This window comes from Meles meles, chromosome 10 (genome assembly GCF_922984935.1).
Source record: "Meles meles chromosome 10, mMelMel3.1 paternal haplotype, whole genome shotgun sequence".
Taxonomy (NCBI): domain Eukaryota; kingdom Metazoa; phylum Chordata; class Mammalia; order Carnivora; family Mustelidae; genus Meles; species Meles meles.
The window spans coordinates 54,326,310-54,351,718 of record NC_060075.1 but is presented as its reverse complement, the minus strand read 5'-3'; the positions used below and the strand labels follow the sequence as shown (position 1 = coordinate 54,351,718).

The 25,409-nt window shown below is 39.9% G+C and overlaps 1 protein-coding gene across 1 annotated transcript in view; it reads left to right on the top strand.

Annotated features, from left to right (window-relative positions):
* The window catches only part of DNAH11 (dynein axonemal heavy chain 11), a 325,583-nt gene that overhangs the window by 272,043 nt on the left and 28,131 nt on the right, over positions 1 to 25,409 (top strand). Inside the window, exons 66-73 of the mRNA XM_046021406.1 lie at positions 1,800 to 2,004; positions 11,314 to 11,478; positions 13,182 to 13,322; positions 16,833 to 17,003; positions 19,970 to 20,092; positions 21,314 to 21,507; positions 22,678 to 22,826; positions 23,684 to 23,811. Coding sequence (XP_045877362.1) covers positions 1,800 to 2,004; positions 11,314 to 11,478; positions 13,182 to 13,322; positions 16,833 to 17,003; positions 19,970 to 20,092; positions 21,314 to 21,507; positions 22,678 to 22,826; positions 23,684 to 23,811 — 1,276 coding nt within the window. The remainder of the gene's footprint in view (positions 1 to 1,799; positions 2,005 to 11,313; positions 11,479 to 13,181; positions 13,323 to 16,832; positions 17,004 to 19,969; positions 20,093 to 21,313; positions 21,508 to 22,677; positions 22,827 to 23,683; positions 23,812 to 25,409) is intronic.

The following is a 25,409-nucleotide window of genomic DNA, read 5'->3' as shown; positions in this document are numbered from 1 at the left end:
CAGGTTCCTGGAAGAAAAACAAGACCACAAAGTAGGTCTTGTGTCAACAGTGACTGTTGACAGAAAGAATGTTCAGAGGGAAGCGTAAGGGAGCCCAGGAGTCCAGGCAACCAGGGATTTACAACATCAGGAAGCTATTACCACCTCTAGGCCTGAAGGTGTTATTTGGTCCTGTGAGCGGAGCTGTGGGAAGAGGCCCATCCCAAACCCGGAATACAGTCATGGTAGGACACAGCCTCCCCCAGACCACAGCACTGAGGCAGGGAAGATCTGCCTCGAACTCCCCCTCCTGTACTGCCGTGTCTTGCTAGTGCTTCCATTGGCCAACGCCCTTCCAGAACCCAGAGAACACCAGAGCCTGGGTGATGAGGTCCTTACACGTTAGACCTCAGGATCTGAGGTAGAAAGAAATGAGACCCTCCCCCGAGGGTGAGGCGGCATCCTTGCAGAACTTTGCTTGCATTTCCAGAAACCACCTCCATCTAGCTGAAGCCAAACAAAGACCGAACCCGAACGTCACAAGGCTGCAGGGTGTCATGGCAACTGTGTTTATTATTTTTTTTAATTTTATTTATTTATTTGACAGAGAGAGAGACAGATTACAGGTAGGCAGACAGAGAGAGGAGGAAGCAGGCTCCCCGAGGAGCAAAGAGCCAGATGTGGGGCTCGATCCCAGGACCCTGGGATCATGACCTGAGCTGAAGGCAGAGGCTTTAACCCACTGAGCCACCCAGGCACCCCGGCAACTGTGTTTAAAAGGCAGTCAGGCTTCAAGGAACATGGGACCTGGAAGCCCGTAGTATCCAGAACCTGCTCCCTTTGTATGACTCTGCAACCTGAATATTGGTTGACTCTTTCTTGGGGAAACCAGGAAGGTCTTTCTCTGCTCTGGTTTACCAGAAGGAAAGGGTGACATCAGCATGAGCCTTAAAGGTTCCATTTCCAATTCTCCCTTCTCTTTGTTCCAATCCCAAGTCCCAGGAGAGCTCACTCTGGGGTGTTTTGAAGTGCCCGCTTCTGGTCCTTATGACCGAGGTAACTGGAATGTAGGATAGAAGCATGGTTGTCCAGACCCCGCATTGTGCATTCCATACAGGAGGCTGCTTAAACTTCGCTTATGAGCCGGTACCAAAAATCCTGAAATAGTAATTTAAAGTGTATGTGTATTTCTAATATGTATATAAATTTTAAGTATATATACACTTAATACACACACACCCAGATACATGCAAACACATACTCATCCTTTCAGAATAGCAGTGTTTAGGGACGTCTAGGGTGGTTCAGTCAGTTAAGCATCTGCCTTCAGCTCGGCGTGATGCCAGGGTCCTGGAATCGAGACCCACGTCAGGCTCCCTGCTCAGCGAAGAGCCTGCTTCTCCCTCTGCCTGCCACTCCCCCTGCTTGTGCGCTGTCTCTCTCTCTCTGATAAAAAAAATAAATAAAATCTTTAAAAAAAAAAGAATAAAAATGTTTAATAGAAGCTTAATCACAGAAGTATAATAGAAGCTAATGTTTGTTGTTATACAACCTTCGTATGAAGTACTGCATTTTCTTGTTATGGTGACATTACGAGATGAGTACTGTTAACACCATTTTGCATGTAAACAGTCCTATAGAAGTTTAGTGGATAATTCCTATTTCTTCTGTACTTTTAGGGAGACATGGTAGCTGAAAAATCCTGAATTACCTGGTCTTACAGCCTGGATACATTATTGGAATGGAGGAAATGGAATGCCCTCTCCATATCAGTTATGGTTCATGGGAATCTCCTGAATGTTTGTGTTGTGCCCCTTTAGATACATCAGGATTGGAGACAAAGAATGTGAATTTAACAAGAACTTTCGCCTTATCCTTCACACAAAGCTGGCAAATCCTCACTATAAGCCGGAATTGCAGGCTCAAACAACGCTCCTCAATTTCACGGTCACAGAAGACGGTCTAGAAGCCCAGCTCCTGGCAGAGGTGGTCAGTATGGAAAGGCCAGATCTGGAGAAACTTAAGGTAAAAATTACAAAACCGTCCATCAACACTTAATCTGGTATCTGCTTTGCCCAAGTTAGAGTGCTTAGACCCAGAAGTATAAGGTGGGATACTTGCCCACCTGGGGTTTACAATCTAACTGAGAAAAATGAGGATGTATGTGAACAGTTAACACTTCAAGGGCTCTCCTGTTAAAGCAGGTAGTTAGCAACGTGCCCCCAGTAGGAGATGGGCTTGCTGTAGTTTCATGCAGGTGACAAGGACAAGCAAAGAGATGCAGGAGTCATGGGAAACAGAAGGAGAGAAGCAGGAACATGTCCTGATAGGTTCAGTGATGGTAGTCCAAGTCAGCCAGGGCAAAAGAACAAAAAAGAGGAGTAATGGAATAAAGCTGGAAAAATTCAGGGGCTCATAGCTGATGATGACTAACACTTAAAGGAAAATGTATGGCTTTAAGTACAGTGATTAAGAAAAAATAAAATAAAAATGAGCATTGAATTAAAAAAACAAACATGAAAATAGCCCCAAACAACAAATGAAGCCTGAAAATGTAGAAGGAAGTCAGTAGCAGAGATGAGTCGTTGCAGCAGAGATTGTATGTCCTGCCAAACCAAAGATACTGGCCATCTCGCTTTTATGGCAAGTGTTCGTCACTCCAGGTATAAATCAGTGCTTCTCAGGTGGTGTTCCTAGAACATCAGCATCAGCTGGGAACCTTAAGTGCAGAATCTCAGGTCCCAGACCAGATCCTGCTGAATGTGACCTTCCAGGGCAGGCCCAGCAGTCTGTTTTAGCAGAATCTCTGCAAGGGATTCTCACTCATGTTCAGAGTCCATTCGAGGCAGCTTTCGGTTGGATTTACTTCTGCACCAGTCACCAACCACAGCAGAGAGGCCCTGGGATAGAGGCTGAGAGTGAGTGGGCTCGGTTCCCTCCGGTCTCCTCGTGAGCGTGCTCCCATGTGGCGACATCACAGCCTGCCTGTAATGAGTGATCCAAGGCCAGGGTTTAGAGGACCACAGGCTGCTTGGTGTATCCCTGCCAAGTTGGACAGGGAACATGTCCATATTTGAAACACCATATGACCATATAAGAAAATCGTCTTGTCATGGTCATACATGTACACATGTTTTTCTTTTTATGCAAAAGCTTTGACAGTTCAATTAATTTCTTTGTTTGCTTTTATTTTTGATAGCGAAATTTTTCAAACATAGGAATGTAAAGAAAATAGTTCTAAGTTTCCATGTGATTATCATTTAGCTTCAGTGATTAGCAACATTTTGCCTCTCTCCCCCTCTTTTTTTTTTTTAATCAGAAACTTTTTAATCAGAAAGCTTTTAAAATAAATGTTAACTCACTCTGGAATAGTTTTAGATTTATTTACACAAAAGTTACAAGATACTACAGAGTTCCTCTACATCACTAGCCCAACTTCAGTTTCTCCTAATGTTATCCTTCCTTTTTGCAATATAAAAAAATAAAATGTATTTAAGATACTATTCTGGGGCACCTGGGTGGCTCAGTGGGTTAAGCCACTGCCTCCGACTCAGGTCATGATCTCAGGGTCCTGGGATCGAGTCCCGCATCAGGCTCTCTGCTCAGCGGGGAGCCTGCTTCCCTCTCTCTCACTCTGCCTGCCTCTCTGCCTACTTGTGATCTCTGTCTGTCAAATAAATAAATAAAATCTTTTAAAAAATAATAATAAAATAAAATAAAATACTATTCTGCTTCAGTAAAACATGTCCATTCATTGTCGTTCAGTAAGGCACAGTAATCTTTCTGCCTGTTTTTTATAAGTTTGGGATATCATTCACATACCCTTTTTAATTATATAATTCAGTGGTTTTTAGGTCATTCACAAAGTATCGATTTTACAACATTTTCAGCATCTCAGAAAGAAAATCCGTGCTTACAGCTGTTACTCCCCCGCCCGCATCCCCACTCTCCTAGCTCCTAGCAATCATTAATCTCCTTTCTATCCCTATCGATTTGCCTGTTCTGGACATATCATATACATGGAATCGTAAAACAGCTGGCATTTATACCTGGCTTCTCTCACTTAGCCTAGTATTTTTCAGGTGCATCCATAAGATAGCATCTATCAATTCTTCCTTTTTTATGGCTGAATGATATTCTATTATAGATACTATAGACCATATTTTACTTATGCCCTCATCAGTTGATGGACATTCAGGTGGTTCCCACTTCTTGGCTGTGATGTTCAATGCTTCTTGGAACGTTCACTGTAAGTTGTGTGGACATATATTTTTCATTTCTTCTCGATATGTACCTTGGAGCAGAACTTCTGGGTCATATAGTAAGTCTGTGTTTAATATTTGAGGATCGGCCAGACTGTTTTCAAAGTGACTGCACCATTTTACATTTCTACCAGCTATGTAGAAAGGACGCAGTTTCTTCACATCCTATCCTATCTTTGTCTCTCTTTTTGATAATAGTCATAGTAGTGGGTGTGAAGTGGTATCTCACTGTGGTTTGGACTTTCTTTTTCCTACGGACTAATGAGGTGAAGCATCTTCTCATATATTTATTGGCCTTTTGTATGTCTTCTTTAGAGAAACATCTGTTTCAAATACTTTGCCCATTTTAAAAATTGGGTTATTTTTATTGTTGTATGAGCTCTTCATATACGTTGGGTATTACACTCTTACTGGGCATATACTATATAAATATTTTCTCCCGTTCTGTGGATTGTCTTCACTTTCATGATGGTGTCTTCTGAAGCACACAAGTTTCCATTGTTGATGAAATCAGGTTTACATCTTTTTTCTTTGTTGCTTGTGCTTTTGATGCTGTATCTAAGAAACCATTGCCTCACACAAGTTTACTCCTATGTTTTCATCTAGGAGTTTTAGAGTTTTAGCTCTTACATTTAGGTCTACGACCCACTTTGAGTTAGATTTTGTTTTTCGTGTGAGGTAGGGATCCAGCTCCATTCTTTTGCATGTGGATACCCAGTTGTCCCGCACCATTTGTTGAAAAAACTGTCCTTTCTCCCTTGACTTCGCTACTTGTCAAAGATGAATTGACCATATTTCTGTGGATCTATTGTCTAATGTGAAAACTATAGCTTCCTTATGAGTGGTAGCTTTATAGCAAGTCTGTGGGCTGGGTATTGTCAGCCTTTCAACTTCTTCCATACATTGACTGTTGGCTCTTCTGGATCTTAAGCCTTTGCATGTAAACTCTAAGATCAGGTTGTCAGTATTTGCAAAATAATGTGCTGGAATTTTGATTGATAGTATGTTGAATCACAGAAAGGAAGACACGATACCTTAAAAATGTTGACTTTTCCTATCATGAATATGGATTCTCTCTACATTTTAAGATCTTTGATTCCTTTTATCAGGAAATGGTAGAATTCTTCACATATATCTTCAGTATAATTTTCTTAGATTGTTACCCAAGCACTTCAGTTTTTTGGTGCTAATGTAAATGTATTGTATCATAAACTTCAAATTTCATTTGTTTATTGTTAGTGTATAGAAAAGCAATTGACTTTCGTATATATATATTTTAATATTTTATTTATTTGACAGAGAGAAATCACAACTAGGCAGAGAGGCAGACAGAGAGAGAGGAGGAAGCAGGCTCCCCGCGGAGCAGAGAGCCCGATGCGGCGCTCTATCCCAGGACCCCGAGATCATGACCCGAGCCAAAGGCAGAGGCTTTAACCCACTCAGCCACCCAGGAGCCCCTGGCTTTCGTATATTAACCTTGTATCTTGCAGCTTTGTTATAATCTCATATTAGTTAGGAGTCCTTTTGTTGATTCTTTAGGAATTTCTACAAAGACAACCTTGTCATAATTCAGGTTTCCCATTCTGTATACCTTTTCTTTATTTTTCTTGTCTTGCTGTATTTGTTAAGACTTTCAGTACAATGTTGAATAGAAAAGGTGAAAGGAGATATTTGTGTCGTGTTTCCAGTTTTGGGGAGAAAGCAAATAGCTTCTCACCATTAAGTGAGGTATTAGCTAGATGTTTCATTTTTAGATGTTCTCTATTAAGTTGAAGTTCTTTTATATTTCTAGTTTGCTGAGAATTTTTATCATAAATGAATGTTAGATTTTTCAAACATTTTTTCTTCATCCATTTTATTTATTTTTTAAGATTTTATTTATTTATTTGACAGACAGAGATCACAAATAGGCAGAGAGGCAGGCAGAGAGAGAGGGAGAAATAGGCTCCCTGCTGAGCAGAGAGCCCAATGCGGGGCTCGATCCCAGGACCCTGGGATCATGACCTGAACTGAAGGCAGAGGCTTTAACCCACTGAGCCACCCAGGTGCCCCTCTTCATCTGTTTTATCTCATATACTTTTTCTTTAGCCTTTTGATGAGATGAATTATGTTACTTCTCAATGTTGACTTGGACTTGCATACTTGGAATAAATCCTACTTAGTATGGTATATAATTCTTTTTACACATGTGTTTGATTTGGTTTGCTCATATTTTGTTGAGGATTTTCATATCTATGCTCATGAATGATATTTGTATATTGTTTTGGGGTTTTTCTGTAATGGCTTTATCTGGGTTTGATATTAGACTATAATGCTGGCCTCTTAAAATTGGTAAGGAAGTAATCCCTTTGCTTCTATTTTCTGGAAGAAATTGTAAAGAATTGATAACATTACTTCTTTACATCTTTGGCAAACTCATCAGCAAAATCACCTGGACCCAGGTGTTTTCTATTTTGGAAGATTATTGTCAATTCAATTTTTTAATTAGATGTAGGCCTATTCAGATTATATAGTTTCCATTGTAAGAGTTTTTGGTAGATGTGTCTTTCAAGGAGTTGGTCTACTGCATCTAAATTATCAAATTTATGGGCATACCATTGTTCATCATAGTCTTTTATTGTCCTTTAACCTATAGAATCAATAGTGATGGTCCTTCCTTAATTACTAACATTATAATCTGTACCTTCTCCTTTTTTTTTTCCTTGATTGGCCAAGCTACAGGGTTATAAATTTTATTGATTTTTGTATAGATACAATGTTTGGTTGATGATTTTTTTTCCCCATTGGTTTACTGTTTTATATTTTATTGATTTCTCCTCTAATTTTTATTGTTTATTTTCATTTCCTTGCTCTTTGTTTATATTGCTCTTCTTTCCATAGTTTCTTAGGGTAAAAGCTTAGGTAATTAATTTTAGAATCTTCATTTCTAATAAATGTGTTCTATGCTATAAATTTTCCTCCAAGCACTGCTTTTGCTTTATCTCACACATTTTGTTAAATTGTATTTTCATTTTTGTTTATTTCAATATATTTTTCATTTCTCTTGAAATTTCTTTTTTTCATCTGTCTGTTACTTAGAAGTATAGTGTTTAATCTCCAAATATTTTGGGATTTTTTCAGCTGTCTTTCCATTACTGATTCCTTATTTAATTTCATTGTGGTTTGAGAGCATACATTGTATTTCTGGGGTTTTTTTAAACTCTTTCAGATATGTTTTCTGGTCCAGAGTTTGGTTTATCTTGTGAATGACCTATGTGAGCTTGAAAAAATTGCATACTCTGCTATTTGTTGAGAAAGTATCCCATAAATGTTAATTACATCCTGTGATTTTTCCTATTTGGTTCAATTATACTGTTACTGAATCTCTACTCACTAGATATATTAGCTAGAGTTTTGAATGCTCCAGCATGTGCCTTTGTCTGCTTCTTGAAGTTTTATCAGTTTGTTTCATGTATTTTGACACTCTGTTGTCAGAGACATGCTCAATACGGATTCTTACACATTCTTAGAGAATTGACCTCTTTATCATTATGTAATTTCCCTTTTAGCTTTCGATACTTTTCTTTGTTTTTGTGTCTGCTTTGCCTGAAATTAATATAGTTGCTTCAGCATTCTTTTGCTTAGTGTTACATGGGGTATATTTCTCCATTCCTTTGCCTTTGAGCAAAGCAGATTTCCTGTAGACAACGGACAGTTAGGTCTTGTTTTGCTTTTGTTTTTTTTTTGTTTTTGTTGTTTGTTTTTGTATGCACAGTGTCAATGTCTGTCTTTTAATTGATGTATTTAGAAAATTCACAAAGTGATTATTGTTGACGCAGTTGAATTAAAATCTACCATATGTCACTGGTTTTTTTTTAATTTACTGAACTCTTCCTTATCCTTTTTTTTTTCTTTTCTTTCTTTCTGCCTTCTCTGATTTTAATTGAGCATTTTATAGGATTCTATTGCCTGTCCTATCTCAGTATGTAAGTTATACTTCTTTTTAAAAACATATAGCCCTTTCTTGGGGCACCTGGGTAATTCAGTGGGTTGAGCCTCTGCCTTCGGTTCAGGTCATGATCTCAGAGTCCTGGGATCAAGCCCCACGTTGGGCTCTGTGCTCATCAGGGACCCTGCTTCCTTCCCTCCCTCTCTGCCTGCTTCACTGCCTGCTTGTGATCTCTCTCTCTGTCAAATAAATAAATAAAATCTTTAAAAATAAATAAATAAATAATAAATAATAAAAACATATAGTCCTTTCTTTAGCATTTAGCATATACATTTACAAGTAACCTAAGTCCACTTTCAAGTCACATTGTTATACTTCTACTGGGACATGTGGGTTATCTTTTAAAAGCTTTCCCATTTCCTCCCTCCAGTCTCTTATAACATTGTTGTCATTCATTTCATTTATCATAAGTTATAATCACCAGCTACATTGTTCTCTGTATTATTTTGAACAGTTCTGTCAAGAATAAGAAAAAAATGGGGGCACCTGGGTGGCTCAGTTGGTTAAGCTACTGCCTTTGGTTCAGGTCATGATCCCGAGTCCCGGGATTGAGTCCCACAGTGAGCTCCCAGCTCTGCGGGAGGGGTCTGCTTCTCCCTCTGACCTTCTCCCCTCTCATGCTCTCTCTCTCAAATAAATAAATAAAATCTTTAAAAGAAAATAAGAAAAAAAAATTTTTACCTCCATTTATTCTTTCTCTGACATTCTTCTTTATGACATTTTTCTTTATGGAGTTCTGAGTTCTGGCCTATGACATTTTTTTCTCTATGACAAAAAATTTTAACACTTCTTGTAAGACATGTCTCCTCGTGACAGATTCTTTCAGTTTTTGTGTGTCTGAAAGGTTTTTATTTTTCCTCCATTTTTGAGGAGTGATTTGGCAAGATAGAAATTTCTAGACTGATCATTTGTTTCTTCAGTATTTTAAATATTTACTCTTTTTACTTGCATGGTTTCTCAAAAGTTCTGGGAAATTCTTGTCCTCTTTCTTCTGTGGGTGAGGTGGGTTTGTTTGTTTGTTTTACTTGTAGCTTTTTCTAAGACTTTTTCTTTGTTTGATTATGGTCTGATATATTTGTTTGTTTCTTACTCTGCTTAGTGTGCTGTGAGCTCCCTGGATCTGTGGTTTGGTGAATGTCATTTATTTTGGAAAATTCTTTGCCATTATTACCTCCAATATTTCTTCTCCTTTTTCTCCTTCAGGACTTCCCATGATGTGCGTGTTAAAAAAAATTGTAATTTTCCTACATTGACTGAATATTCTTTTCCCTTTTTTTCCATTCCTTTTCTCTTTCCTTTTCACTTTGAAAAGTTTCTGTTGACTTACCTTTGAGTTGGCTGATGATTCCCTTGATGGGTCCAGCCTACTGAGGAGTCCATCAAAGACATCCTTCTTTCTGTCATAGAGTTTATTTCTAGCATTTCCTTTCTTAGAGTTTCTCTCTCTCTACTTGAAGTGTCCGTATAGCCTTGCATGTTTCCCACTTTACCCATTAGAGCCCCTTAGCACATTAGGCTTAGTTATTTTTAATTCCCAGTTTGATCATTTCAAAATCTCTGCCATTTCTGACTCTTGTTCTGGGGTTTGCTTTATCTCTTCAGACAGTGGGGCCTTTCAGTGTGCCTTGTACTTTTTTGTTAAAAGCTAGTTAAGATGTATTAGATAGGGGCGCCTGGGTGGCTCACTGGGTTAAAGCCTCTGCCTTCGGCTCAGGTCATGATCCCAGGTTCTGGGATCGAGCCCCGCATCGGGCTCTCTGCTCTGCGGACAGCCTGCTTCCTCCTCTCTCTCTCTCTCTGCCTGCCTCTCTGCCTACTTGTGGTCTCTGTCTGTCAAATAAATAAATAAAATCTTAAAAAAAAAAAAGATGTATTAGATAATTTGAAGTGAGGTAAGTAGAGCTTTGGTGTTAGATTTTATATTTATGTGGTTAGGAGTTAGGCTGCATGTCACATTTGCTGGAACTCTTAGTGTTATAGGCTTCACTTTCCCCTCAGATCCCTGTTATTGTCTCGCTGTATCCTTGGACTATCCTAGAAGCTCCTTCTTAAATGGAATCAGTACCTTGCACTCTGTTGTAATCCAGTGTTATCATACTGGAGTTTGATATGATATGATATGATATCACATACTTGATGTGATATGATGGTAAGGTATTTTGGATGGGAAGTACTCTATAATCCTATCATTAAATCCAAGGGTTTTCTAATAGGCCTGAGTCACCGGGGTTTGAACTTCAGACCAGTTTATCAGTTATTTTTATATTCCCTATACAAGAAAGGACATCCAGGGGAAACAGAGTTGTCCAATCATGCTCTTGCCTAAGGTCAGATAAGGCTCTGACAATAAAATTTCCCTTGAGGGCAGGCATTTGTTAAGAGAACAGAAAGCTCCTGCATGTTTTAAATAGTTGCTTTCCTCTGGACATATTTCAAAATGGTTGTTTTCCCTCCTTCCACTGCCCAAAGCAGGAGTAGATTTTTCTTTTTTCCCCCTGATCTTCACTGTAAGAACCTGGTAAGTCTCCTAGAGGCAAATTCACAAAAGTATGAAGGGCTTCCCAAGACCACACCCCCACCCCCCCCACCCCCCCGAGGTTTTGAACCCTCAAGCTCTGCCTTCAACAATTAGCCAATGACCATTGTGAATTTGCCAGCAGCTGTGATGGTCTGTAGTCACCCACTTCTCTGATTTTGAGAGTAGCCGTTGGCCCTGTGACCTCAGTTCTTTGATGAATGTGAGAAGACTTGAAGATTCACTTTCTTCCTATTGTGAGGTTGGAAATGACTTCCATCTCTTTAGATAGGAAGCAGAAACCAGAAGTTTCTTCCTATGAATAGATTCTTCCTGTAGGTTCCTGATGCTAAATGATTAGAACAAATATGCATTCTCTGGACCCTGGGGTGCAAGCAGTTCTTACCACATTTTCCGACTTGTTTTAAAGTAACTTTTTAAAGATTAGTATGGTTTTAATTTTAAGTGTGATTTACTATGTATGATTCTGTGAAACTGATGGTGAAAGAAACTGCTTTCAAACCTGAATTGAACCACCATGTCTCACACCTTTTCCTGGTTTGTGTTAGTTGGTTTTGACCAAGCACCAAAATGACTTTAAGATCGAGCTGAAGTACCTGGAGGACGACCTCCTTCTGCGCCTTTCTGCGGCACAGGGGAGCTTTCTGGATGACACGGAGCTGGTGGAGAGACTAGAGATGACGAAAGCAACCGCGGCAGAGATAGAGAGCAAGGTAAGAAGACGCAAAGGGCCCCCAGAGGGTCACAGCGCTCCTTTTGAATCAAGTGGTTGGCGTAAAAACGTGATCAAACCTGACAACTTCTCTAAGAGCACTGACTTGTGGATTTCGGTTCATTTAATAAACCGCCCTTAAAAATGTGCGGGCTCTGTGTGGAGAAGGAGGTGGTTGAACTTGTGCTTATCCTAATTCAGCATAGATCCAGTCATTCACATGAGACTCTGTCAGGCTATTATTTTTCCCGAGTGGCCGAATCGGAAGAGAATTAGAGCCTGCTGGCTTATATGGTCTAAAATCGAAAAAGGCTTAGCGTCCAGCTCTGGCAGACTGACACCCTACAGTCCCACCACAGGCTTCCCAGTCTGTTGTGCCTTTCAGGGAAATATTTAGAGCTGATGTTTTGTTTACAGGCCTTCAGTGGTGAGAGACAGAGCAAGGGACGGTCTCCTGCTGTACTCAGATGCATTATTCACCCTGGGAAACAATGACATCTCCTGAATGCCAGTAAAAATTTTTATTGAGTAGATTTCCTGCTGAACGTCCAGCCTATGTCTCAATCTGCCTTGTGCATGATGTGCACTTTGGACTCATGCAACTGGCCGTGAACTTCAAAATTCTATTGTTTCAGAAGGAGAGGAACCTCATTTCCTTTCTGGAATATCCTCATTACTAAGTAATCTATTAATTACCCAGTTGAGGCTGTGTCACCACACATCCTATATGTTTGTCTTAATTTTAGCTAAGAAATGGAATCCCAAATTGGTCTATCCTTTTAAGTAAGTGAATTCTAGGTAGCTCCTAAGATGGTAAAGACTGGGGCAATTAAGTAAATTAGGTCTTAGCTTTGCCGTTAGCTTCTAATTGTCTCTTAAAATGTCTCTTCCTATTCTCTTAGTATATTGCTGTGTAGGGATTCCCCCCCTCTGCTCTACATTTTATTTCCATTTATACACAAGTATGAGGAATCAACTTTGTTAAAAAAATTTAAAAAAAAAAAGACTATCTTAAAAAGCTGTAGGACCAGCAGTAGTCCTAGATTTAAAAAAAAAAAAAAAATTTGAGCCTTGAGTAAAAGTGAGTATGTTGGTTGTAGGTGGTGGTGGTGTTATTGTTGTTTTAATTATCTCTCTGACTATGCCCAGGGGCTAATACATAAAGATAAACTAAATGGAAAAATATGAGCATATGGATCATCTGGTACAAAGTCAGACAGTCATGAGAGTCTTCATATAAAGGTTTTTTAGTAAGCCTGGATATTGGCTATATTATTGACCTTGACTGTTTTTGTATACCTTGTTGACTAATAAAGTTATGGGCATTGAATTGACCCAGCAGACTTTTAAGAGCTATCCCTGGGAGGTGATAGAGCTGGGTTATTAACCCTGAAAAAGAGAGAGGAGGCAGGGGAAGGTGACACAACTCAGAAAAAATTCTATAAAACCAAGACCAATCAGGTTTGTTTAATCTGTAACCGTAAAACAGCTAACATTATGTCCATTCTCACTGAAAACTCAAAAGTCATTTAAAATATGAATCTAATAATTTTAGAAAAGTTGAAACACATAGATGCCACCCATGTTATCTATTTTAATGCAAATACTTTTTCACTTCAGATACATCCCTTCCATCAGTTGGGTAGGTATAAAGAACATGAAGTGTAAGTTACTAGTTACTTACGTTGTTTGATCTCACCATAGGTGATTGAAGCTAAAGAAAATGAAAGAAAAATCAATGAGGCCCGAGAATGTTACAGACCAGTGGCAGCCAGAGCATCTCTTCTTTATTTTGTTATTAATGACCTCAGAAAAATTAACCCCATCTATCAATTCTCTTTGAAGGTAATGCTGAATAGGCTAAGAAAAATTTTTAATTTCATGCATTCAACTTGTTTCTGGAAGTTTAGAATTTATTTTTAAGCAATCTCAGTATATCAGGACTCAGTAAGAAGTCCTGAGGATCTAGTGAGGAAAAAAAAATCCTCATTTTCTCAGGAACTTTTATTGAAGGTTTTCATTAAGGCTTTAAGATAATTAAATTATGTGACATCATACTACATTTGTTTTTGTTCTTAAACTGAGTCTTGAGTTTATTATATATAAGGGAATTTTCCTTGTGATTCCTTTATCTGTGAAAATGTAGGTGTCTTATATAAAGATTTCTCATGTTATTTTGGTAGAGCAGGAGAAAGATTGAGAACAACTATTCATTAAGTCACTCTAGTCCATACAAGGCATTTTCATACTTTGGTTCATTCTTATGCCTGAAACATCTCAATATATGATTATATCCCTATTTTTTAAAAAAAAGAAAGAAAAGAAAAGAAAGCAAGCTAACATTTTCACATTTTAAAGCAGTTGCCCAAGAATTCACATTATAATGGTAAAAGGCAGGATTTGAACTCGTGGTTGTGATCCCAAAGGCCATGCTTTTTACTTTGCCACCTTGTGCCTCTAGGCAGTATTTATTCATTCTGTCACTCAGTTTTTAAACAAATTGCTGTTGACATCAATCATCATGCCAGATGTTGTGCTGAGTGTCCAATGAAAAAGAAAAAGTATGAGTGGAGCTACATAGGTGTGTGTGTATTTGTGTGTGTGTGCGTATTTGTGTGTGTGTGTGTGTGTGTGTGTGTGTAAAAGTCATAAGTACACTGAGAGAATAATAAGGATGGAAGGATTCTTTCGCTCTTAGCTCAGGGCAGGTCTCTCAGAGGAAGTGACATAGTTGATTTCTATAGAGTTTAGCAATCTTTGGAGTGTTCGGAGAAAACAAGGATGTGTGGGGGCATGAAAGAGTTTGGGATTCAGGTGGTGAATGAATCTGTGTGGCTGGAGGGTAATTAATGAGTGAAGGAAAAGAAGACAAGACAGGCGTCTAGAGAAGTGGGAAAATGGAGATCATGGGAGACATCATTGCCAGATGAGGGATTATGGGTTATAGTTTGTCTACAAAAAGTAGCCATTGAACGGTTTGAAGCAGATGACAAATGACAAAAGACTCAAAAAAAAAAAAAAAAACCAAAAAACTTGACCTGTGGTTTGAAGCTAGAATAATCAGCCCTTGGAAACGGATTGGATATGGACAATAAAGAAAAGCGTCAGGAATAACTAGCAGGTTTCTACTAGTTTGGAGCTAGCGTGCAGAAGTTCTGAGAAGCACAGAGTGGTTGGATTTTGGAACAACCACAGTGTATAAAGAGTAATAAAATTAAATCAGTAATATCAACCCAGCGTTATCCAAATACGAAAACCAGACTAAGACATCACACTAAGGGAAAAAAACACAAAGCAGACCTCTTCATGAACACTGTTGCCAGTCTACTCAAGGAAAGACTAGCAAATTGATCCAGCCACATATAAAAAGAACAGTATATTATGTCCAAGTGGAATTTATGCCAGGAATGCAAGCTGGTTAAATATTTAAAAAAAAAAAAATAACACAAGTCTTCATATGAATAGAACCAAAGAGAAAAGCCATATGATCGCTTCATTGGATGAAGACAAAGAATCTGACAAATTTCAACACCGGGTCAAAAAAAAGAAAAAAAAACTGAGCCAACTAAGAGTAAATGGTAACTTCTCAAAATGAAAATGGCCATCTACAAAAATCTATAGCTAATATTATACTTAATGTTGGAAAATTGAATTCTTTCCCCTAAGATCAGAAACAATGTCTTCTCGCAACACTTCTATTCACAGCCTCCCTGCAGGTTATTGCCAGCACAATAATAAAACAAAAGGCACAGACATTTAAATAAAAAAAGAAGAAAAGGTGTCTCTTTTTTTTCCCCACAAATGACCTAATCATGTATGTAGAAAATCTTAAGAAATCTACCAAAAAAAACCTACTAGGACTAAGACATGAGTTTTAGTAAGATGGCAGGATATAAATCAATATACAAAGTCATTTGTTTTTATATATGAGGTACAAACAATTGGAAAATAAAATTAATAACTCAGTACTATTTACAATAGCTTCCAAAATCACAAAACTCTTAGGGATAATTTTAACAAAACAAGATCCATGTGCTATAAGCTACAAAACATTGTTGATATAGACCCTGGAGGAGGTATACTGTGTTTCTGGATTAGAACATTCAATATTACTATGATGCCAGTTCTTTCCAAATTGATCTATAGGTTCGATAGCTCAGTCAAATCTCTAAAGGCTTTTTAAATAGAAATCAGCAAGGTAATTCTAAAATTTGTGTAGAAATTCAAAGCGTTTAAAATGATGAAATAATTTTGAAGAAGAACAAGGAATTTAGGGAATTTACCATACAGGATTTCAGGACTTATTATAAACCTATACTAATTGGCCTAAAGAAAAATATGTAGATAAAACAGAGTCCAGAGATAGTCCCACAGATGTTTGATCAGTTGATTTTTGGCAGTGATACCAAGTCAGTGAAGAAGGGATAGTTTTTACAACAAATGGTGCTGAGAAAACAGGATATCCACAAAGAATAAAATGTACCTGAACTATTACATCACACTTTATACAAAATTAGCTTAAAATAATTAAGCAAAACTATAAAATTTCTAGGAAAAAATGGGAGAGAATCTTTGGGCTTTAGACAAAGATTAGACAAAGATTTCTTAGCATACAAGAGAAAGAAAATAATAAATCTGTTTTTTTAAGATTTTATTTATTTATTTGACAGAGATCACAAGCCCGCAGAGAGGCAGGCAGAAAGAGAGGAAGGGAAGCAGGCTCCCCGCTGAGCAGAGAGCTCAATGCGGGCTCGATCCCAGGACACTGGGATCATGACCCAAGCTGAAGGCAGAGGCTTTAACCCACTGAGACACCCAGGCACCCCATAAATGAAATCTTGTCAAACTAAAGATATATGGTCTTCAAAAGACATTAAGAAAATGCAAAGGCAAGCCACATACTATAAAAATCTTCCGATACATGTATCTAATAATGAACTTAAACCAAAATTTGTAAAGAACTCGTACAACTCAATAAGACAACTCAACGAAAGATTTGAACCAGACATGTCCTATTATGCTAAGTTATGTGTACTGCCCCTGAGCACATATTTAAATGCTTAAGATTCCTTAGAAAAATATGAGGAAAAAGGAAAAGCAGAATGAAGTATAATTGTGTACCAAAAAGAATAGCCACATTTGTACAAGCCCAGCGGTAACTAGTATCTGCGCAGTTGCCGGACTGCAGCTCTTTCATGTTGCGGATGAAAAGGCAAAGTGGTAAAACCATTTTTGGAAAACAGTTTGGCAGTTTCGTGTACAGTTCAAAATAAACTTACAAAGTGATTCCACATTTCTACTGTGTGTCTGGGGGTAGCTCGACATCAGTCTCACCAGTCACTTTGAATTCCCCAGGCTTTCAACATGCTGTTCCGCAGGGCCATGGAACAGGCTGACAAGGTGGAGGACGTGCAGGGGCGCGTCTCAATCCTAATGGAAAACATCACGCATGCCGCCTTCCTCTATACCAGCCAGGCGCTGTTTGAGAGGGACAAACTCACCTTCCTGTCCCAGATGGCTTTTCAGGTAAGGAATTCAGTGACTTGAAAGCATCCCCAGAGCCACACAGTCCCCTACCTCTGTTTATTACATGCTTTACTTCCACTGAAGGAAGACATGACACCTTTCTTGGAAGCCCTTGGTGGCATGAAGTTAGTTTGAATTTCCCAGGGTAAACTTGGACATGTCCCAGCCTTGGAATAGGTTCCAAGGTGTTGGTGTGGGGGAGGGGAACGCACTTTAAGTGACCCACATTAGCCGCCACCCTGAAAAACAGATCAGTGAGACCTCCCCCTCGCTTCTCAGGTCCTGTGCAGAGCCTGCCAGGTACTACCAGGGGGATGGCTTGAGATCAGAATTATGAGTCTAGATCTGGATGGTCCTAGGAAGTCTCTCTGCTCTCTGTCCCTTTAGAAACCAGTGAATGTGTAAAAGAGCTCCAGGTTTCACACTGCTACCTTTAGTGAGATCTACTATCCTTTTGTTCCTTTTCCTTTCCTTTTTTTCTTTTTTGAGACTTTATTTATTTATTTGACAGACAGAGATCACAAGTAGGCAAAGAGGCAGGCAGAGGCAGAGAGAGAGGGAAGCAGGCTCTCCGCTGAGCCGAGAGCCCGATGTGAGGCTCAATCCCAGGACCCTGGGATCATGACCTGAGCTGAAGGCAGAGGCTTCAACCCACTGAGCCACCCAGGTGCCCCTCCTTTTCCTTTTCTTGATATGGACTTCAGCAGAAGATGTTATATATGTATTTGAGAGAGAGCAAGCTGACCCCCACTGAGCAGGGAGCCTGACGCAGGGCTCCATCTCACAGCCCTGAGATCATCCCCCAAGTCAAAATCAAGAGACAGATGCTTAACCGACTGAGCCCTCCAGGTGCCCCAGCAAAGATTGCTTTTAAATAAAGATGCCCATGATAAGAAGAAAACATTGAGGACTGAAGCCTAGATGGAATAAGCATGTGTCCTTTCATTAGTGTTATTGCTGTCTAACTTTTTCTTATCAGCCCACATCTTGACAGAAGGTCAAGGCCTCATCTGTGCTGTGCCCTCCAAAGTGCCTTGCCCAAAGAAGGCATTTTATAAGCCCCTGCTGTTAGCCGTGACAGACTAAATATTTTCAGTGCTTGGAGATTTCGTTGGGTTATTTAAGAATATATAGGTATAGGTGCTTCATAATGTAAGTGAGGACTAGGAGCAAGGCACTACAAAACGAAATTTTTGTTCTTACACGTATTATTCATTAACGGTAAAAAGCCAGGATTGAGAATAGATGACATGCATGCACATGTATGCACATCGTCTGTTTAAAACTGTCTCCCTGGGCCACGTGGGTGACGCCGTCCATGAGGCATCCAAGTCTAGATTTCGGCTCCGGTCATCAACTCAGGGTGGTGAGATGGAGCCCCAAACAGGACTCTGTGCTCAGCAGAGAGTCTGCTTGAGTTTCTCTCTCTCTCTCTCTCTCTCTCTCTCTCTCACTTTCCCCTTCCCTCTGCTCTCCCTCCCCAACCACTCCCCCACCACTCACACTCTCTGTCTAAAAAAAAAAAAAAATTCCTCCTTGGAAACCAGAAATAAATTATAGCTTATCGCAAATCCTGACGATTTTTGTAAATCAAAACTTTGTGTGTGTATATATATATGGCAATTATTTGTTAAAATAAATCGAATTATGAAAAAAGCAATTAATTCTTTTTTTAATGTGGTACTACTCATAATGCATTTTGAAGATAGCTAAGAGTTTTGTTTTATTTTTAAAGATTTTATTTATTTAGTTGAGAGAGAGAGAACATGAGTGGAGAAAAGTCAGCAGGAGAGGCAGACTCCCTGCGGAGCAGGGAGCCCAATGTGGGACTCGATCCTAGGAATCCAGGATCGCGACCCGAGCTGAAGGCAGTCATTTAACCAACTGAGCCACCCAGGAGCCCAATACTTAAGGGTTTTAAAATAGCATAAAGCTCAAACACTTTACCTATTTAACTTTATATGGTATTATAATTTTTATGTGAAAGTTAAGAATATTTCATCCCCTTTTTCCACCCCCCCCAAAATGTTCTATGGACTTAATAGGTTTTTAATGAACTTTTCTAAAGTTTATTTCAGTTTACACTGTTTGTTTAGTTGTATCTATAAAACAATAATCTCTTATTTTTCTTAATATAATCTCATATTTAAGAAAAAATTTTCAGGGTGCCTGGGTGACTAAGTCAGTTAAGCGTCTACCTATTTTATTTTACTTTATTTTATTTTATTTTTTCAGTGTTCCAAGAGTCATTGTTTATGCACCACACCCAGTGCTCCATGCAATACATGCCCTCCTTAAGACCCACCATCAGGCTCACCCATCCCCCCCACCCGCCTCCCTTCCGACACCCTCAGTTTGTTTCTCAGAGTCCACAGTCTCTCAAGCATCCACCTCTTGATTTCAGCTCAGATCATGATCTCAGGTTTGTTAGATCAAGCCCAAGCTCCTCATCAGGCTTTACACTGGGAAATTCTCTCTCTCCCTCTCCCTCTGCCCCTCCCCCACCTTTCTTTTAAAAAAATATTTCTTATATCTCATAGTTTATTCGGTGTAACTTCTGTATTAGGACTAAATTATAATACTGGTTCTACCTTTTGTTTAGTAATTTGATCCATTACCACCTAAGGCTTTCTCAATTTATGCAACCAGTTTTAAGGCAAGTTTGATCTAAGAGCAAAAGACTAAATGTGAATGTATATTTCAAATAATTTGTTAATAGTCATGTTTTAAAACTGGAGAAAAAATAGTCTTCAGAATTATTTGTTACTAGATTTTCCGGCAGGGTTTTGAGATCATGAGCATAATCTGAGATTTATTATTTCAGCTTTAGAACAGCTAGGTATCAATAAGAAGTTCAGTAGACTTGGTTCTGCCTTTTCAGTCCTGTCTGTTAAATGGTGACTATCTCTTATGTCCTGATTTTGATGTAAACTAAATGACCCTCTTCAATTTCATGTACCCTCAAGATTTTGTTGCGAAAGAAAGAGATAGACCCTCTTGAATTGGATTTCCTGCTTCGGTTCACAGTTGAACACACTTACCTGAGTCCTGTTGACTTCCTAACTACTCAGTCATGGAGTGCTCTCAAGGTATGTGAGGAAGGTGGCTTTTCACTTTCTAAAACTTATTTCAAGTATCAGTTCTGCCAAATGTAGAAATGTTTTAAAAATACAGATGATGTATTCTATCCCATTTCATTTGTAGAAATACGCTATGTAATTTCAAATTGTCTTTTTATTATTAAAGTATAAAGTAATTAATTTCTTATTTGAAAGTAAAGAAACTTTGACCTACTTATGGGTGGAAAAGTTAATAAATATGTATATTCTGCAGGACCTTTGGTAAAAGTCAAGAAACAGAAATGAGCATTTTTGTCAATTTACCTAAATCAGACTTGTTTTCTTTTTTATAATACTTCTCCACTTTTTCCAAATTTGTGTGTTAATTATATAACAACACAGTGGTTTATTCTCATTTTAAAGTGTTGAAGCAGAACAGAATATTGTGGAGAAAAAAGTTATTCATCAACCTCAGGTGCCGATTCTTACCTCATTTTTCAGTTAGAAAATTCTACTATTAAGTTTATTCCCTTAGACTTTGGAATCCTTTAAAGAGGCTTGTATGCTAACATACACATAGTATTTGCTTCATTCTTTTTCTAAGAAGGAAAATTTCTGTCTATTGAAAATAACCATTATCCTTTAGTTTTATAGTATGTTTTGATTTGTTTATAGTAGAATTTTTAACTAGGTTATGTAGAATTATAAATTCAAGTCTATTTGTTGCTCAGTCAGGGTCTCAGCAGAAACAGATGACTCATTCAAAGGGGTGATAAAAAAAATTTTAACAAAAAGTGTATTTGCATCCTATGGGAAGAAGACTAAGGGAATCAGCCAAGAATGGGGATGGAAAATGAAAGAAAAGGAGTAATTACTGAAACTGTGGAGAAATGAAGTTAGGGGAGGGAGCCAACCTATAGGAGCTGTGACCTTCTGTAGACGAACATAGTCACTGCCAACCTTTATCACCACAGCTGAGGAAGAAATACCCCTGCGACCCGCTCCTCTAGCCCTCCAGTCTCTTGCCAGTGCCCCCTCTTGGCCAAACCCAACCCAGCCAGAGAACCAGTGAGTTTAGTGCCAATAATCCAGTAATCCTCATAGCAGGAGAGGAAAGGGTATAGAGCACATCTGGCAATAAATGAAGACTGTCCAGCCCAACATGTTCACAGAGGATTCATACTTCATTGATCCCTGTCTCAGACTCTAGGCTATTTACCCCCCATCTTATGTCTTCCCCTTGTATGACAGGCAGTAGCCCTCCTGGAAGAATTTCGAGGCATAGACCGAGATGTGGAAGGATCGGCCAAACAGTGGAGGAAATGGGCTGAGTCCGAGTGCCCAGAGAAGGAGAAGTTGCCGCAAGAATGGAAGAAGAAAAGTTTGATACAGAAGCTGATTATTTTGAGAGCAGTACGCCCTGACAGAATGACATACGCTCTCAGGTGGGGCTGTTAGCATTTTTGGAAATACAGTGACCTAGTCTTAGGGGCAAGGAGCTTCTGGGGGAGGCATTTGTGGTCCCTGTTCATGAGCCACGATGCTGCTGGAAAATCTGATGCTTTCATCATTACTGTTGATATTGAAACTCACTGAACGCTAACCAGTGTGCTGGTCTGTCGTCAGGCTGAGACCGCCCTCCCTGAAAACCTTGCTTCTGACTCCAGGAGGGGAGACGGGGAACCACTGGAAATATTCTAGCTGGGGAGAAGGGTGTCAGCAGAGTTCAGAGGCCAGGAGCATGCATTTTCCCAGGGCAATTTCCACTGTCTTTATTTAGCTGTAGCATTTGGGCTATGAAGATTTCACACATCAAACAAAAATAAATTCCTTTCATGGAGACACTGATAGTCCTATAACTTTACAACCAATGCAATTTAAAGCAGGAACCCCTGCTTTAAATTGGTCCATGTGTCGTTTTTCTTTGCCCTTTCGGCTCCTCAATGGTAATATGCTGCCTAATTCACACAAGTCATGTTCTCATTTGAATTCACCAACCAAAGAGTTCTCAAGTTCCTTCCTTTTCTGCTCCTCGTTCAGCAGCAATGACACACCTCCAGTCTTTTCCTCTGTTCTGGCCAACTAATTTCCCCTTTGCAGATGCCTCTGCGTGCCCTACTTTACAAGTTAATTCTGCTTAGTAGTACTTACTTTCTGCTAAATCTGATACTGCGGGAAAATAATCCTGCTTAATTGAGCTTCCCTATATTAGAAACACCCCAAAAAGCATTTGTATATTCATGAGAAACCCAGCAGGCCGGAAAATTGCACTGTGGCAAATCTAATGAACTGTTAATAAGTAATGGGGGATCTGGCAGGAGATTTGGGGGGGATACAAAGCCATACACAGGCAGCTGGTGGGACTCGATGGGGGGGGCTCAGTAGCCCCCAAAACAGAATATAGGCTTCTGATTTTCAGAGCTTCTGAAGCAGGGAGGGACTTCACTGACACTGATGCATAAATCTAGCTGGATTCGTATTGTTCCGCGAAAATATCCCATTAATGAACGTAGTTTGCCTCCTTCCTGTGCCTGTGATTTAAGCTGATCCAAGTGGTGGCACTTTTCAAGGTCATGAGCACTGATGCTGTCTTTCGCCTTATCCTTTTCTATTAGGAATTTCGTGGAGGAAAAGCTGGGTGCCAAGTATGTGGGGAGGACCAGAGTGGATTTAGTTAAAGCATTTGAAGATAGCAGCCCAGACACGCCCATCTTCTTCATCCTGTCTCGAGGGGTGGATGCCCTGAAAGACCTGGAGATCCTTGGTGAGGCGCCCAGAGCCTTGCCTTCCCGCCCTCCCTCTTGCCCAGTGCACACCCGGCCTTCCTCTTGGTTCACAGCCAGTTACTTTCATTCTGTCTCTCTTTCCTTCTTTCTTTTTCATTTGTGGGAGATGGAGTATATGGAACACGTAAGGCTAATAACACTGTGGCCTGAAGAACTGTTCAAATGGAACATTCCTCTGGTTGGCATAATGCAAGTTTCTTTTGTACTGTTTTCTACCTTTTGACTATGTAAGGGCCAGAGGGCAATTTTCTCCATTCTAGTGTAATCTTGTGCCCCCTGTGACTAAATAGTGGTCATTAAAGCAAGCCTATTCGATTGTGCAAGGCACTGTCGCTTTGTGCCGTGGATTACTATTCCCCACAGCCCGCACCGAGAACACCAGGTTAATAGAGCGGTGACCTGACTGTGCTCGATTCAAGCATGGCCACAAGGTGAGAGGCTCCTGCATTTACCCAATGAGCCAATTTGTTCAAAAAATGATGTGATAGCTACCACACGTTGCTCCTTTTTTATGAAGGAAATGCTTTGCTACTCCAGCAAGAGTTAATAAAGCTCAATAACAATACTTGCCATCTATCAAAATGTCAAAAGCTTCATTACCATAAAACCAGAGGAACTGATTTCCACAGGCTCTGCTAATGCGCCCGAGGAGGCAGCCGTTGAGAGAGCTCAAAATGCTGCTTGCTGAAATAACAGGAGTTGGCATTGGATTCTTGAGGCAAGCGACCTAGAAGGTGGCAGCCATAACCACAGATGGACATGAGACAGAAAATTCCAGACTCCTCTTACCTCTCCTGAGTCACTCTTCCTCTTATCCTGTTGTGCGCTCCCACAGGCAAAAGATTGGGGTTTACGATCGACTCGGGAAAACTCCACAATGTGTCTTTAGGACAAGGTCAGGAGATGGTGGCGGAAAAGGCCCTGGAGAAAGCCTCTAAAGGAGGACACTGGGTCATCCTCCAAGTGAGTATGGCATTTTCTTGGACAACAGTGGGAATGATCACAAGGGAGGGACGGTGCAGAGTTGTCCAGGCCCCTGGGAATGATTCATCCTCCTGACAGACGGTGATTTGCAGGGTCCTTGGGGTTCTCTCAGTACTAGTGACCCCTCCAAAGATGTTAAGGGACTCAGCTGACAAGGATAGAGATCATCTTTTGGCGTATTTTCTAGCCATCATACTTTGAAATTTAAAAATAATAGAGGAAACCCTCTCATTCTCCTGACTTACAGATATCTGGAACATTCTAAGAGCGCTAGAAGATAAACAGGCTTGTATATAGATTACCAAAGCCATTGTCATAATATCTCACATTTGCAAGTTGCTTTTTTTTTTTTTTTTTTTTTTACGATTTCATTTATTTATTTGACAGAGAGCACGAGCAGGGGGAGCAGCAGGTAGAGAGAGATGGAGCATGAGGCGGGACTTGACCGCAGTCCTGTGGCTGTCTCACTTTCTGGAGGTTTCTGGTACCTCGTTGCCATATAAGAGAGAAGCAGGACTTTGAATAAAGGGGAGACCAGCATAATGGGAACTTGTTATGTTGTTTGCAACGTACGTTAAATTATATCCACGTAGGCATATGATAAGTATGCTCGTGAGAATGAGCTCTTAACCAGACTCTACAGTGGTCAGTTTCTGTGGTCAGGTAGAGCCCTTCAAGGGATGTTTGGCTAGCATTTTATCAGAAGCCCACACACCAGAGAAAACCGGCGCACAGGTAGCAGGATGCCATCTATCTTTGTCTCAGATGTACACCAGATGGCTTGTGAATTGACATACTGGATTTTAAAAATCTATTTTCACGGGCAAAATGGGTGGTTTCCAAGATACATGGATTCACTACAAATGTTGCCCAGGCATGGCTGCCCCTGGGTAAGTGGGCTTAAGAATCTAGCCAACGTCAAAGCCAAGACCCTCAAGACGATCCTCAAAGATCAAGAACGCCCAGGCTGGAGTCCAGAATGTGCCTGTGTTTGGGGATGGCTCACTTGGAGACTTTTCTGTTCCTTGCCCCCAGAGTCACTGCCTGGAGTATCCTTATATTTGTTTCAAGTGAACTTCTCAAGGAAGGTCTGATAGGCCATAAGAGAGAGGACTCATATTTGAGCTTGCAAAACAGGTTTTATTGTTGTTGTTTCTGCTTGCTTGTGTGAGGTTCACAGTTAGGCGTGAGAAGTACTTTGGCTATAATCTAACAGTGAGCATGGAGGGCAGGAAACTTAGAGCCCTTACTTACTGTAGAAGGTTGCTAGGGTTGCCAATCCAAAATGTCCCAGATGGGGTGGCTTAATCAGCAGAAATGCAATTTCTTACAGTTCTGGAGGCCAAAAGTCTGAGATCAAGTTGTCAGGAGGCTTGGTTTCTTCTGAAAGGCTCTCTCCTTGGTGTGTCAATGGTTGTCTCCTCCCAATGTCTTCACATGGTTTCCCTTCTGTGTGTGTGTGTGTCCTGATCACCTCTTCTTATAAGGATGTAAGCCATATTGGATTGAGACCCACTCTAATTGTTGCATTTACTTTTAATTACCTTTTTAAAGACCTATTCCAAATACAGTCATTC